At 40.4% G+C, this 16,965-nt stretch overlaps 1 protein-coding gene across 4 annotated transcripts in view; it reads left to right on the top strand.

The window, feature by feature from the left end:
- HHAT (hedgehog acyltransferase) overlaps positions 1-16,965 on the top strand; it is a 202,085-nt gene that overhangs the window by 135,091 nt on the left and 50,029 nt on the right. For 2 of the 4 annotated variants that reach the window (XM_081000543.1, XM_081000544.1), the window contains one exon: positions 1,144-1,288. The exons of 1 other annotated variant lie outside the window; for it this stretch is intronic. In XM_081000543.1, coding sequence (XP_080856669.1) covers positions 1,144-1,288 — 145 coding nt within the window. Of the gene's footprint in view, positions 1-1,143; positions 1,292-16,965 lie in introns of those variants that run through there. One more of the 4 variants, XM_081000547.1, reaches the window with a different exon arrangement.

Raw genomic sequence — 16,965 nt, 5'->3', positions numbered from 1 at the left:
TGGGAAAGCCCAAGATCTGCTGAATCCAAACCTTCTCATCTCAGCAGATCTTGGGTTTGGAGTTCCCTGTTAATTGGTTCGCACAATAACCATACAGTTTGCAAAACCAGTGAGTTGTCTGGAAATATAGCTGCTTCTAATTGTATGTGCTATGAAACTTTCTGTGTAGTACCCCTGGAAGACAACTATTGACTCTGTTGGGGTGTGTGTTTTTTAAAACCTATATAAATCCCAGGACACTTCCTTTAAATGTGGTGCACTAAGCCAAGGTGCTTTCCAGCATTACTTTCAATGAAGCGGATAATTCTTCCTAGAATGATACCCTATTGCTGTAAACCAAGGATAGGGAACTTGCCACACTCCAGATTTGTTGAACTCCCACTCCCACCACCCTCTGCCAGCATGGCCAGGAGCAGGGTAATGGGATTTGTAGTCTGGCAACAGCTGGGGAGTCACAGGTTCCCCATCTCTTTTTAAAAAATATTAACATTTACAGGAGAGCAAGGGCTTCTCCCCACTCTCATGACTTCACTATACCTATAGCGGTCACCCTAACACCACCATGGTTTATTTCTAACCTTCCAGTATTAAGATTTTATTGTTAGCTGCCTGTTTAAAATTTGCTTTTCAGAACCACTTTATTGATATTTTTATGGTTTGCAATAAACAAAAAGGTTACAACGCAGTAACAAAATTTTCACCTGAAAACTTAACAATAAACTGAAAGCAACATAATGTCTACGTTATTATACTTGCTATTCCAATATATCAAGAAAAATACCCATTTCTCCATGAATTTATTTGCTTGTATTCTCCGGGAGTAGGTTAGTTTGACCATTTTCACCATGGTCCAGATCTTTTCAATCTCTTTAAAGTAGTGAGAGGAGCTAAAGTAATCAAACTGATTGCCATCTCTTGATCACTGTCTATGAAAACACCTTTTATGTATCCAAGCAGAAATGTCTTAGGTTCCATAGGGATTTGTGTTCCTAACGATTCTGATATTATTTCCAAGGAAAAACACACCCCTGTATTTGGGGACAGTTCCAGAAAATGTGGCTGTAATCTGCTTTTACTTCTCCACATGCCCAGCAATTATCCCTTCCTAACGTGTATGTTAAATCCAACCTACCTTCTTTTCAGAACCATTTTTTGTCCCCAAGAGGCTGTCGGCGACTCCATGCAGCTCTGGCATCTGTGTCTACCATGTGGTTGATTTTCTCCAACCTTATCTTTCTCGGAGGGAATCATGTTGGCAGAATCTACTGGAACAGGATCTTCATAGAAGGCAAGCTATAGCAATCTGATTTTTAAAATTATTATTATTATTATTATTATTATTATTATTATTATTATTATTCATGCCTTCCTGGAATTTGATTCAGCATTGCAAAACACATGAGCAGCTTTCTCAGACGCCATTCCCTGTGTCTTGCACTATATGCTTTTTGTTCAGCTAGTCGTCCTTGTCCTTGACATCATCTCAGCAGTAGTCATTGTAGCATTTCCCCAGGGCTTGTTGGCTTTCAGCCTGAACCTTTGTTATTTATTTTTATTTCAGGCACTTTTTAGAAGCATTTCCTGCTGGTACTTGGCGTGTCCTTTGGCACAATGGACCAGTAAAAATAATAATAATATAAAATCCCTAAAAGCGGACAACAAGCATTAAAACCAAAGTTGGATAAACTAAGCAGCAGCATTTAAAAAAATATTGGGTTGCATCCAACTAAGTTCTACTCTGCTTTGATGCAGAAAGTCCTATGTTCAACCTGTGACATCTCCAGGTAGGGTTCAGAGCCACTGCCAGTCAATGTAGACAATACTGAATTAGATGGACCCAATGGTCTGACTCAGTATAAGGCAGCTTCCAGTGTTCCTATGTAAAAGCATATAGAGATGAAAGAGGAAGTGGGAGAGAGTGTCGCTCTTCCCACTTCCTCTTTCAGCTCGCTGTGTTTTTCAAGGGAGAAAAAGGTACCCAGCCTTGCTGCCTTGTAATGAAGGGGGCAGTGAGTGTGTATGGAGAAGCTCAGAGATTCTGTGGGTGCCAGGAGTTCTCAAACGTGCCGTTACACCAGTAGGCATCACAGTTGGACCAGCTCTCATGTATTTTCATTTCACACAACATTTTGCACCTTTGTTGCACTTTTATTGTAGCATGAACTTTCATAGGCAGGGGACTATGTCACCAGATGCAGAGAATGTCTTGGATGCCCGAAATGTTTCCTCTCCTCATCGAAGGCACTCGCTTCATCTGTATGCATCATACAGACTTTTTAGGTGCCTCAGCAATAATTGTTTTTCTGTACTGCCCCCATTGTGCAGCAAATAGGATATGAAATATCACTTTTAAGCAATTTGCTGGTCAGACCCATAGTACTGAAAAGTGAAAAACTCAATTTCAAAACTGCTCAGGGCAATGGTACTACATCTTCCTTGTTGAGAAGTAAGAGACATTAAATTACAGAGTGTTAAAAATAATCTTTCTATGACTCTCTCTTTCCTCTGTTCCATTTATGTGAGAGGTAGTTACCTAGAAGAACTTTGCAAATAATAGTTTGTGAGATGGCAGTCTACCACCGACAATTCTTTATTGTGCGGTTCCTTCCCTCATTCACAGCCACCTAATTACCCATTGCTTCAACTAGCAAGGAATCACCACTAGCATCAGGAAAAGCTCTGCACTTACCCATCCCAGAAACACAGAGCAGCACCATAGTGCTGTGGACACTGTTCTTTGCTGTTTGTCTTCCACATTATATAGGGTTGCCATACATGGGCTTTCATACGTCCCAGACATTTAAGCAATTTCTGCCTGGACGCTGTTTACGAGGGCTGAATACCGTCTATGTCCAGGAAATTCCCAACGTGTGGCAACCGTAACATTAAAGGCCAAGCAGCTCTATAAATAGAGAGCAGGGAGCATTGGGATTGCAGCACACTATGCTGTAATTCTGAGTTAAAATGTGTGAGCAGCCATTTGCTACTCCTCGGCTGGCCTCTTATAGTGCAGGTCCAGATCTGAACTTTTCACAGTTCTCCCATTTGTGCATTTGCACGTGTATATTATATAAAACATGTTAAACAATACAGTTGCGTGATTGAACACACTAGGATAGCTTTGGGACCATATCATGTTTTTGGAGAGATACGTAACTTTGTGTTACACCATACTCAAGTAGAAACATTATTGCAAGTAGAAACCACGTGCCTCAAAATCTGAAAATTGTCATTGTGTTTTAGTCCACAAATGATGTGAATTTGGTGTTTTTGTGAAAAGTATAAGATCCGTCCTGATTGTGGTTGAAAGATGTAAAATTGCATCTTTGAACCCGGCAGAAGAAAGGTGACTTTTCTCTTGGATGGGAACTTCTTTGTTTTGTCTTCAAACGTTCTGCCTTGCCATTTGCAACAGTAGCTTAAGTTTGAAGTACAACAGAACAGACATTTTATGTTTTGCTTTCTATGTAATCAGGCCTATCTTTATGAATTAGGTGCTGGCTGCATCGTTACAGATTATGTACAAAGCAGATCAAACACGAACCAACACCGTATCAACAGCAGTCTTCAGCTGGACATCCAATGTCATTGGGAGGCAAATGACATAGATAGCCTGAGCAGGGTGGTACGGGCAGGGCGGCACTGTTCATACAACATTTTGAGCCCCCTATGCCTTGTCCTCCCCCTCTCTGTGACCAGCAGCAATTCATGGCATTGGAAAGCCAAGAGAGCAACACCACTCTCTCTGCGCCAACCTCTGCTAGGTACATAGCCCAGTTGAAAGAATCAATGTTATTTGGACATCCCAGGTAAGGGTTTATGGAGCCATCACCATCACTCTCCTTGAGAAGCGTTTCAGCTACATCAAAACTTCCTTGAGTCCCCTCCAATGTCTTCTGACGTGTACCAACCACAACCCTCTCGGCTCAGAAATTTCACTGTGAGCAAAATGCAGGGCAAATGTAGCTTGTAAACTCGGCAATAATAATTCTCATTATAGCAAAAGCTGGCTTGGTCACAGGAATGGTTGGATCCTATATCCAGAATTGCTGAGTTCATACATTACAGTGGTCTGAAAGGGTCTTGTCCTTCAGCTGTCAGGATCCTTTACATGTGTGAATGAAGAACTGGGTGAACAGGCTCATAGTATGAAGGTCTGTTCTTGTTTCAGCCACCTGGCACGTAGCCAAATATAACCTGGTATTTGTTCTGTCTGTTTGCATAGATCTGAAAAACCAGTCATTGTCATAGGGAAGGTAAAACAGCATTTTAAAAAGAAGAAGATGTACACACTATTTTTAGAGGCAAGAGACGAAAGCATGATTTTCTCCCAGATTACCCGATTGTCTTGACTGCTCAGCGTTCTGTTGAATCAAATGACTTTGGGCAGGCATTGTATTTAATAATGAACTGGAACATTGCAATTTTAAACCAAAGAAAGCTACTTGGACTTGTAAGTGTACAACTTAATCTACTCTCACAGGCCCTGGACCTGCGATCAGATTAGGGTGGCCCTGTTCTCTTCTTTGCAGAGGACTGTCCTCTGTTTGAAGGGCTGTCAGATGATCATCCTCTGTTAGAAGGGTCCAAGAACAGTTTAAAGATAAAAGAGCCATCTAATGGGAAAACAAGGTCCTTGAAGTTGCCCATCAGTAGCGGCATGTGGGTAGCAGGCGGAGCAGGCCCACAAGCCCCCTTGTCCCAGTTGTCCCCTTGTGGGGCAACAACTGCATTTCTAATAATTGCAGTAATTATTTCTGAACTTACATCTGTACATGTAGGGTTGTATTCCAGTTCTATGCAACTGGGCGTCCGCATGTGAAACAGGACCCCTCTTTCCTCTCCTCCCCCATGTGCCCCCCACATTTGCTCCAGAGAGTCCTCCAGACCTGTGGGGAAGAGGAGGGGGAAGTTCAGTTGTACAAGCAGAGATCCCCTGTGGCATCAGGACAACAGAGCTGGATACAACACATAAATTGGTATACGCAACTGCTATGCAAATCTGTGCCCTCTTTGGCCCACATTTTTGGTAATTCGCATAAGTTGCCACTTAGGTCAGAGTGATTGCAAATGCCTGTAGTTTCTGGGTACCCCAAAACTACCGTATGATCTCTAAATTTCCTTCGTTCTTTATTTTACATGAGCTCATCATATTCAGTGTGCCTCTTTACTTTTTGTAGAGGACTTTGGCATCCTGGCCTGCAGCATTCTGCTTGATATTGCAAGGTGAAACATAACATAAGAGAGAAGCATGGTTGTTGTAACTGTATATAAAATATTGAGTATGGACTCAAGAAACATTAAATGAGCAGTAGTTAGCTTGGAGTAGTGAGCTGACGTGCCTCAGGAAATTTAATAATTGAGATGCCAGGCCTGTTGCTCTGTTCTGCTGAGATATTAATGTTCTTTTCCTATTTTGTTATATGGGCTGTTGTGGTTTGTTTTCTGATAAATGATTGTCAGCTGCCTTAAGGACCTGCTTGAGCCAAAAGACAAATTACGGATTGAAAAAGTAAATAACGACGCAAGGCAATAAACACTTCTTTCCCTGCATACACATGTTACTTAGCTCCCTACTTCCAATAATTTATTGGTTGGTGTTTTTATTTTACACAAATTAAAAACAGAGTGCTGATCCGAAAGAGTTCACCATTGGGATTGTGCTTTGCGTGTTGTCCTATTTTACACAGCTGGCTTTTCACTAATCAGCTCTTTGGTGTAGTGGTTAAGAGCAGTGGACTCGTAATCTGGTGGATCGCGATCTTCTTTGGGTGGTCTAGTACAGGCTCCAGACTGTAATGTTCCTCAGGTGCTAAGTGGAACGATTTCAGCCTTTTTGTATGTAAGACTCCATACAGATATAGGTGGAGAAACTCACACCAAAATCTGCTGGTGAATTTTTATGAGGACTTCTTAAAATCATTCCCAACATCATCACCGTTGCAAACTGATGTGGAAATGTGGGGGACTGCATTTAACTGAGAGAAACCAACATTGAGAGATTTCTCCATCCATGCCTTATAGTTATGAGATTTCCCCGTCCATACATGCAACCCAGCTATTGGGTCAGAGTGGAGAAAAAATATGCATGGCAAGGCCTCTACTCCATTCACCAGCTCTCCTGAACTACAAAAAGTGTTGAAAGGTTAATCTTCCACCTGGAGGGGGGCAATTTCCAGCTACCCCAGTCACCACCAAGCAAGCTTTATTTATTTAAAACATTTTTATGCTGTGGCCATCCACAGTGTCTTACTGTCAAACACAGACACTTGGGATAAGGCGTATCCAGCATGCAGGACATTTTATTCCCTTCCCATTCATCTCTGTGTGCAATTCCCCCATGCAGTTGGGATGCAGACATGGTAGCCTCTTGCCATGGGCTTTGATTCCTGGATGAGTAGGTGCGATGATGCTCGGGCAAAGAGGAGCAATACTATGTGCAGCCCAATTATGCTTGTACTGTTTAAAATGATGCTCTTGCTGTTTGTATTGCCACATATTCTGGACCGTATAGTTAAAGCTATGGTTTTCCCAGTAGTGATGTATGGAAGTGAGAGCTGGACCATAAAGAAGGCTGATCACCAAAGAATTGATGCTTTTGAATTATGGTGCTGGAGGAGACTCTTGAGAGTCCCATGGACTGCAAGAAGATCAAACCTCTCCATTCTTAAGGAAATCAGCCCTGAGTGCTCACTGGAAGGACAATCGTGAAGCTGAGGCTCCAATACTTTGGCCACCTCATGAGAAGAGAAGACTCCCTGGAAAAGACCCTGATGTTGGGAAAGGTTGAGGGCACAAGGAGAAGGGGAAGACAGAGGACGAGATGGTTGGACAGTGTTCTCAAAGCTACCAACATGAGTTTAACCAAACTCAGTGGAAGACAGGAATGCCTGGCGTACTCTGGTACATGGGGTCACGAAGAGTTGGACACGACTAAACGACTAAACAATAACAACAACATATTCTGGACGTACATGTGAACAACAAGGATATGTTATATTAGTTGCTCCTGCTAGAATTTGGATTTTTGAGCTGGTTCCCTGGGCTCCAACCCTTTGCTCACTTTTCTTCCCCCCATCATCTCCCCCAAGAGACAGAAGGAAAGCACATGTGCACACAATTCCCTTTCCCAATGTATCTGGATAAAAGTTGGATCCAGCAGAATTAGGGCTTGTCTACACTTCCACTTGTCCCATGTCTAGAAAGCATAGGTCTGAGCGGTTTTCTGTTTGTCCCTGGGAAAACTCGTTCTTTGGCACTGAATCAGAACAAACATCAATCCGTGGAAAATCCAACAGACTTTTGCTGTGGTTTAGCAGCAAAGGTTGGGTTTCCCCCGGGGCGGAGAGTGGTGGGACAAGTGGAAGCCTGGAAGAGCCCTTAATCCGAACCTTGGAAAGCACCATAGAGCTGAAAGATAAAGTGGGAAAGAGTGTCACTCTTCTATCTTCCTCCTTCTGCTCCATGGGGGTGAGGAATGGGGTTACTGGTTTGTTCTTGTTTCTGCTATGTATTTTGTGTTTTTATCTTGTATTTTTATGCTGCGAACTGCCCTGAGATCTATGTATGAAGGGTAGTATACACATAATGTGCTTTTAAGTGGAGAGAAAGATAATTGCTCTCCCCACCTCATGACCAAGGGAGCAATGGGGGGGGCACAGAGGCTTTGTGAGCACCAAGGAAAGACCTCAAGGGCACCATTGTGGTGACGAAGGCAGCAGAATAATATTAAACTGACTCCTGATGTCTTCCCCTACACTCCAGCCTAATCCCCATCACCTTAAATATTTTATTAGACTAAGGCTGAAACTTGTTTAAAATGTAGCAATTTCTTTGCAAAGTCTGTCTTCCACATATTTGCACAAAAAATCATTTGCAAAAAGTGTTTTGTCTTATTGTAAATTACATCTCTTTGGTGTGTTTTTTTTAAAAAAGAAAAACACACATCCCTTAACTGTAAGCATCATTATTCTTGAAGCTAGACTTTGACGAAAATTCTACATATATTTACTTTTGTTACTTATCGCCCTTTCCCAGCTGCAGTAAATAACAGTGATTATCCTTCCGGTAGGAAACTGTGCTCTCGTGGGGAGTAGAAGAATGTGGGTATGTTAACCCACTGGGTGTGCAGAAATCAAGCATTTTTGAAAAATTATTTTGAAAGACATTCTAAATGTTAAAAATGGCTCCCCCCCAAAAAAAATATTGGTTTCTGTTTCTTCTGAAGATGAAAATGGCTTCCATTCTTGTATTTATACAGAAAGCATTATTATTGTGGAGAATAATGTTGATGAAGGGACATAGTGCAGAGTGCAACTCTTTCCAGTTGGATTCTTTCCAGACGTAAAAGTTTCACTACTAATCTTAATGCTACATTTTTTGGGGAGTAGCAGTCTGTAGTCATTCCCTTCTCCCAGTACCTGCAGTGTGGGGCAGTGGCCAACTAGAGAGTAAGAATGACACTACAACTGGAAATGGAGTTTAAAGTGGCCATGACCTTTATTGGTTACAGTAGAGGCACAGGCTTTCAAAATTTTACTAATGTCTATAAGACCTAGTCTGCAGTGTCTGCCCCAGCAATAGAACTGGTTTGTCCAGCCTCCATCTCTCCCTCCCCCCCCCCACTGGTACCTGTTTTTTAATTCAGTTTCAACTCTCAATCAGCCATGAAGATTAAGTAGATCACTCTAAGGCTTGTCATAGTGAAAGTGACTCTGTCTTGGGTTGGCCCTGCCGTTAGGCAGAATGTGGCAGCTGCCTCAGGGGACAGATAAAGCGGAAACGATTTGTCTGTTATTAAAGTTATGGTTTTGTTTTCTTTTCTTTTAAAAAGAAGATTGCTTGTGGGCAATATTTGGCTCTGGCTTTTGAAAATTACCAGGATGCAACTGCTCAAAGAACGCTCCTCGTTTTTTGGGGGAAAGGGGGAATCTAAGCAGGAAGCGCTCGAAATATGAATGCAAGCTACTGTGTTCAGGCCTAGCTGTCAACAGCCGGAAAAACAGGTTCCCGTGTGGTTCATGACTGCTGCCCCCTCACGTGAGGATTAATGGCCCCTGAAGCACATCTATTCCCTTTTAAGTTCCTTAATTTGAAAGAGTAATTCTCTCTGCAATGGCAGAGGGAAACTCAGCTGGGATGCCATGAAGAGCGCAAAGTTCAAAACAGATCTGATTGCACACAGTGTGCTGAGCTAAAATAAATACCCCTCACCTGCATGAAGCAAGAATTAAAATGGTGGGGTGGGGGAAGAGAATTTATAAATCAGACTGTACAAATTAAAGTCTCCTGGGCAGCAGCAGGCAAGCTACATGGCTGGCTGAGATAGCCAGCGCAGGCAAACTGACCTTGGGTAGCATTACCAAGCTAATCCACACAAGGGGATGAATGATTTCCAAACAATGTCTCTAGTGAGAGAGATTATTCACAAATAGGATTTTCCTTAACACTACGAGAGAGGTTTCTTCAAATCACGCAAGAATAAAGCAAGTGTAATTCGAGGCACGATCAATGGGACAGATTCTTAAGCAGTGTTATGGCAGCTCAATCTGCTTGTTTATTTAGGCTTTTAATCCAAGACATCCTTAAAGGTTAAAAGTGAGGTGACTGCATTGTTAAAGCAATTTTGTAAAATGTTAACCGTGTTGGAAATGAACTTACCCAAGAAAATACACTCTTGGTCTCCTTTAACAAGAAAAGAAGTTTGCGTCACTTCTGGAGGGTAGTAAAGGCAGTTTTATACATTGTGTTCAGCCTGTAGCTTCATCAATATGTCCATCTGCAGATGGCAGTCTTCCTTTTGAAATAGTCCTCTGTGTGATCAGCTGTTTAAACCACTTCCAGCTGAAGGATAAAGAACCAGGGTGTTGGAAACTGCCATCCATTGCCATCCATTGGAGCAGCCACGGGTCACAGTTTTCCCTACTATATTGAGTACATTTCTGTCTAAACTATCTTAAGTATTTCTCTCTCTGTGTGTGTGCACGTAAACTAGCATATACAAATTTTATGCAAATATATGTCCTTTTTGGGGGCTGATGCATTTTCTCTTTGCAATGCATTATATAGCAGCTGTGTTTTGCAGTCAGGTTCTGCTGACTTCAACCACGTTGGTCTGGCTGAAATCAACACAGATTGGCTTTCCTCACCCAATTACAAAAAGAAAGAAAGAAAGAAAGAAAGGTCAAGCCATTTCCATTGTCTCCCGAGACAGACAGATGCCAGCCAAAAGCAAAAATTGCCATTGGGTTGTGGGATAGCTCCCATTAATAGAACTAGGCTGACAAAATCTACAACTTTAGGAGCCATTCCTCTAGTTACCCATATTTGGTCAATTCTTGTCCATGTCATTTTGGCTTCAGAGAAGAAGGTTCCCTCTCTACCCAAGGGATTCTTTGTTCTCCAAATATCAACTAAATCCAAGTTGTCTGTCATCTCAAAAAAGGTTTTCGGTAGTCTACCGTCCTTAGTGACTACCTGTCTTTGTACCTTGTCCATATTTGTAGATACCACTCCATTCATATCCCCCATCAAAATCAGATTATAGTCCAAATAGTCCATCAAGGTCTCATGCAACTTTTTAAAGAATTCAGATTTCCCCTCATTTGGTGCATAAACTCCTACTATCAGAAATTTCTCTCCTTGTATTTGAATTTCAATTGCCACAAATCTTCCTTGGTCGTCTTTAAAGATAAATTTCGGTGATAAACTCTCCTTTGCATAAATCACTACTCCTCTTTTTTTAACTTTGTCCGATGAGATAAACTCTTGACCCAGTCTTTTGTTAATCAATACTTTTCTATGTAGCCTTATCACATGTGTTTCCTGTAAGCAAATCAAGTCCAATTGTTCCTTTTTTAATAAATGAAAAACTCTTTTCCTTTTCTGGGGGGAGTAGAGACCATTAGTATTCCAGCTTAATAGTTGCAGAGCCATGATGTAGTTACTTTGCTTTTCCTCCAACTGCACCAAGTGTTCTTGTTCTGTCGGGGGTATCACTTTCTCTGAGCAGTCCAGTCCAAAAGGTAGTGTTGCTAGTCTAATATTCCTCTTTCTAATGCTCTTGGCTCTTCTCCAGATTCTTTCTGCAAATCTTCTCCGTGATCTTTCAAAAATCTTTCTTTGTCGTCCACTGATCTTATTTTTATCTTTCTTCCTTTGAAGCTAAAAGATAGGCCTTGGGGAAATTCCCACCTAAAGATAATTCTGTTACTTCTCAACAGAACAACCAAATCTCCGTAATTGGACCTAAGGTCCAAAAGATGTTTCGGGATGTCTTTAAATATCTCCACTCTTGACTGATGTATTTCCAGGGTCTTCTGAAAGTGCAGACTCAAGATTTTGTCTCTCTCCTCTTTTGTTCGGAGGGTGATCAAACAGTCTCTCACCCTGTTCTTCTTCCCCCCTCTTCCAAGCCTAAAGGCACTCACTATCTTAAAGTCTTCTTTCTCCAAATCTAGGTTCCAAAAGTCTGCAAATTCCTGCATAAGAAAGTCAATCAGGTTGTCTTTCTCAAGTTCAGGTACGGCCTTGATCCTCAAGTTCGTTTGTTTCTCCTTCAATTCTTTTTTTTTTTTATAAAAAAATTTTTTATTGCTTTTTTCCAGATACACGTATACAATCAGCATAAGAAAATAACAGTAGTAGAAAAGAATAAGAAGAAAAAAAGAAAGAAAAACAAAAGAAAACCATCTTTTCAAAGTGTTTTTTCATAACCAACTGGACTTCCCCACATCTCCCTCACCCTGCATTCTTTACAATAAATATATCAGCAAATTATTACCTTGTTTCATGCATTCCTTTGTACTTTCAATCAATTTATACTTTATGTTTAAAATACTTATTATCTAATTACTTTACCTTAAAATAAATATGAAATTACTTTAAACATTAGTCCTTTCATACTTATTACTTAATTTCCATATCACCGAATCTTATTGCTGAAGCTAAATTTTCTAAATCATGCACACTCTTAACATTCATATAACTTATAATATTTTTGTAGATAGTCTTTGAATTTTTTCCAATCCTCTTCCATTGTTTCTTCTCCCAAATCTCGGATTCTGCCAGTCATTTCGGCCAGTTCCATGTAACCCATCAACTGCGTCTGCCACTCTTCCAGTGTGGGCAAATCTTGTGTCTTCCAGTATTTTGCGATTAGTATTCTTGCTGCTGTTGTAGCGTACATATAAAAAATTATGTCCTTCTTTAACACCTTCTGGCCAACAATGCCCAGGAGAAAGGCCTCTGGTTTCTTAGGAAAGGTGTATTTAAACACCTTTTTTAACTCATTATGTATCATTTCCCAGAAGGCCTTCACTTTTGGGCAAGTCCACCAGAGGTGAAAGAATGTCCCTTCAGCCTCCTTACATTTCCAACATTTATTATCAGACAAATGATATGTCTTAGCAAGCTTGACTGGGGTCATGTACCACCTATATATCATTTTCATAATATTTTCTTTCAAGGCATTACATGCCGTGAATTTCATACCAGTGGTCCATAACCTTTCCCAGTCTTCAAACATAATGTTGTACCCAATGTCCTGAGCCCATTTTATCATTGCTGATTTGACTGTTTCATCCTGAGTGTTCCATTTAAGCAGCAAATTATACATTCTCGAAAGTACTTTAGTCTTTGGTTCTATCAATTCTGTCTCTAGTTTCGATTTTTCCACCTGGAAGCCTGTTTTTTTATCCAACTTAAAAACCTCTTGTAATTGAGCATAATGGAACCAATTTTGCACCTTATTCTTTAATTTTTCATAACTCTGCAACCTCCAATTTTCTCCAACTTTTTCTATGATTTCCCCATATTTCGGCCAACCAACCTCCATATTGGATTTTTTCCAGGCCTTGGCTTCTACTGGTGATAGCCACCTCGGGGTCTTACCTTCTAATAAATCTTTATATTTTGTCCAGACCATAAATATTGATTTTCTGACAATATGGTTTTTAAACATTTTATGAACCTTTGCCTTGTCGTACCACAAATATGCATGCCAACCAAAAGCATTGTCAAACCCTTCCAGATCTAGGACATCAGTGTTCTCAAGAAGTAACCAATCCTTCATCCAGCAGAAGGCCGCAGCTTCATAATATAGTCTCAAGTCCGGCAGGGCAAACCCCCCTCTTTCTTTCGAGTCAGTTAGTATTTTAAACTTTATCCGGGGCTTTTTGCCCTGCCATACAAACTTGGATACATCCTTCTGCCACTTCCCAAAACATTCCACTCTGTCCACAATCTGTAGGGCTTGAAACAGAAATAACATTTTTGGCAATACATTCATTTTTATAGCTGCAATTCGACCCAACAAGGAAAGTTTCAATCTCGACCAAATTTCCAAATCTTTCTTAATTTCCAACCAACATTTTTCATAATTGTCCTTAAATAAATTCAAATTTTTAGCAGACAAATGAACCCCTAGGTATTTCACTTTTTTTACCACACTTAGTTCTGTCTCCTTCTGAAACCCATCTGTTTCTGAAGATGTCAAATTTTTTCCCAAAACCTTGGTTTTTTGCTTGTTCAGCTTAAATCCCGCCACCCGACCAAACTCCTGAATCAGTTCTAAAACTCTTTTCGTACTAGATTCTGGCTCCTGTAATGTTAAAACCAAATCATCTGCAAAAGCTTTCAGTTTATATTGTTTCACTCCGACCTGTATTCCTTGTACCAACCGGTCCTCCCTAATCATGTTCAGAAGCACCTCCAGGACTGAAATAAATAAAAGAGGGGATAGGGGGCACCCCTGTCGTGTTCCTTTTTCAATTCTAAACTCTTCTGTCACCACATTGTTCACTATCAATTTAGCTTTTTGCTCTGAATAAATTGCCTCTATACCATTTTCAAACCCCCGTCCCACTCCCATCCCTTCCAAATTTTTCTTCATAAACTTCCAGGAAATATTGTCAAAGGCCTTCTCCGCATCAATGAAAATTAACACTGCTTTAGTATTAATGTTAGTTTGCAAAAGTTCCAAAATATCAATAATGTTTCTGGTATTATCAAATAAATGTCTACCTGGGAGAAAGCCTGCCTGGTCCTTGTGAATTACTTCATTTAGCACTTTTTTAAATCTACTTGCCAAAATGTCTGCAAAGATTTTGTAATCCACATTTAGGAGTGAGATGGGACGGTAGTTCTTAAGTTGAGTCTTTTCAGTTTCCAGTTTAGGTATCAATGTGATGAAAGCTTCTTTCCACGTTTCCGGTGCCTTCCTCCCCTCCATAATCTGATTGCAAACCTCCATTAGCGGTTGTATCAAATAATCTTTTAATATCTTATAGTACTTGGAGGTGAGTCCATCTGGGCCTGGAGATTTGCCAAGTTGCATATTCTGAATGGCACCCTCAATTTCCTGTTGTGTTATTTTGTGATTCAAGATTGTTATCTTCTCCTGAGATAGTTTTGATAATCCATTAGCTTTTAAAAATTGATCTATCTCAGTCACTTCCTGAGGCCCTTGCGTATAAAGTTTTTTGAAATATCTCTGGAAACACTTTCTAATTTCTTCTGGTTTCTGGATGTTTCTCCCTTCTACCTCTAGATTGGTAACAAAGTTCAATTTTTGTCTTTTTTTCAACTGCCATGCTAGCAGTTTTCCACATTTATTCGCCGATTCAAAAGATCTTTGTTTCATTTGTTTAATTTTCCATTCCACTTCTTGATTTATCAATTTCGCATACTGTGCTTGATGGAATTTAATTTCTCTTAGGATCTCTTTAGATTTTGGTTTTAGTCTCAAATTTTTCTCACCATCTCTTATCTTCTCTAATATCTTATCCTTTTTTCCATTCCAGAGTTTTTTCTTAATCGTATTCTGTTGTATCAGAAACCCTCTCATTACTGCTTTACTTGCGTCCCAGATTATTCTCTTTTCCACCGAAGTATTCAGATTGATTTCAAAGTAGTCTTTTAAAGTTTTTTGGGCCTTCTTTACCATCTCCTGATCTCTTAGTAGGGCGTCATTCATTTTCCATCTGAAGGAACCGGTTGGCATGAGTCTCAATTCCACTTTCAGGGCGTTATGGTCGGAGCAGGTTTTTGGGCAGATTTCCACTTTTCTAGTCTTAGGAGCTAGCCCTCTAGATGTCCATATTTGATCGATTCGTGTCTATGACAGGTGGGCCTCAGAAAAGAATGTTCCTTCTTTGCCTAAGGGGTTCTTTGTCCTCCAAATGTCAATCAAATCCATACTGTCAGTCAATTCAAAAAATGTCTTAGGTAGTCTGCCATCCTTGGTTAAATTTTGGTTCTGTGACTTATCCATATAGGTAGAGACCACCCCATTCATATCTCCCATCATAATGATGTTAGTATAGTCCAGATAATCCAGCATTGTGTCATGCAGCTTCCTATAGAATTCCGATTTCCCCTCATTTGGTGCATAAATTCCAACTATTAAAAATTTTTCTCCTTGTGTTTGTATCTCAATTGCCAAAATTCTTCCTTGTTCATCTTTAAATAACAATTTCGGTGACAGGTTCTCCTTTGCATAAATCACTACGCCTCTTTTCTTAACTTTGTCTGATGAAATAAATTCTTGGCCTAATCTTTTGTTAATTAGCACTTTCCTGTGGAGCCTAGTCACATGTGTTTCCTGCAAACAAATAATGTCCAATTGTTCTTTTTTCAATATGTGAAAGATCCTTCTTCTTTTTTCCGGGGAATTCCCGCCATTTATGTTCCAACTAAGGAGCTGCAGAGACATCCTGGATCAAACTATAAGTCTTATAGAGATGTGTCTTCCTTTTCGTCCGGCGGTGGCACAGGTGTTGGTTCAGGCGGAGGTGGTGGCCAAGCTCCTGCTACTCCCTTCTGAAGGTCTTCTCCGTGATCGTTTAAAAACTTTTGTTGGTCCTCTGCTGTTCTAATTTTAACCTTCTTTCCTTTAAGGTTAAAGGATAATCCTTGGGGGAACTCCCACCTATAGGGAATTGAGTTATTTCTCAGTAGTCTTGCTAGATCTGTATATGTAGCTCTTAAGTCCAAAAGTTGTTTCGGAATGTCTCTGTAGATTTCTGCTTTCTTGTCCTGAATCACCAATGATTTTTTGAAATGTAGGCCCAAGATTTTGTCTCTTTCTTGCCTGGATCTCAAAATGATCAGGCAATCTCTAGATCTGTCCTTCCTCACCACTCTTCCCAATCTGAAAGCGGTGACAATTTTAAAGTCCTTATCTTCTTCTATGCCCCAGAACTTTGATAGTTCTGATGTCAAATAACCAATCAAATCTTCTTGTTCAAGTTCTGGAATTGCTCTTAATCTAAGATTATTTTCCCGATTTTTCAATTCCACCATAGACAGATAGGCCTGCTGATCATTGATTTGCCTGCATAGTGGCCTTACTTCCTTTTGTACTTCCTCGGCCTTCTTATTAGCTTGTTCTGCTTTTTGATTCGCTTGCTCAGCCAATTTACGATTTTCTGAAATTGTTGTTTGAAGATTCCCAATTACTTGTGTTTCTCCTTCAATTCAATCATAGACAACATCGACCTGTGGTCCTCGAGTTGCCTATGTATCGGTGGTATCTTATCCTCTACAGCAACTGCTTTTTCCTTTGCTTCTTCAGCTGTCTTTCGGGTCGAAGTAGATTCCTGTAACAGTTTCTCAATAGTTTCTGTGTTAGTGTTCACCTTCTGTCCCAAATTATTAATGCTTGTAGTGTTTTGGTCAATTTTAGTTGATGCTTCAGCTACTTGTTTACTTAATTTTTCCAAAGATTCATTAATTTTACCTAATGCCAGAGCTAAAACATCTTCAGATGCCATTCCTTTTGATTTAAATTGTACAGATGCAGCCCCTGATGGTGCAGAAGGGCCAGATGCTGATGCTCTTCGCTGCTGCCAAGATTTACCAGACCTCGTTGTTTTTTCCTGAAGCAACTCTAATTTTTCTTTTCCATCTGCCATAACACTCTAGCTGAAGCCCAAGGTCAATCCCACGGCCAGAATTTGTTTTGAA

The sequence above is a fragment of the Podarcis pityusensis genome (assembly GCF_964106645.2).
Source record: "Podarcis pityusensis genome assembly, chromosome: 3".
NCBI lineage: Eukaryota > Metazoa > Chordata > Lepidosauria > Squamata > Lacertidae > Podarcis > Podarcis pityusensis.
This window is presented reverse-complemented; position numbering and strand designations above follow the sequence as displayed.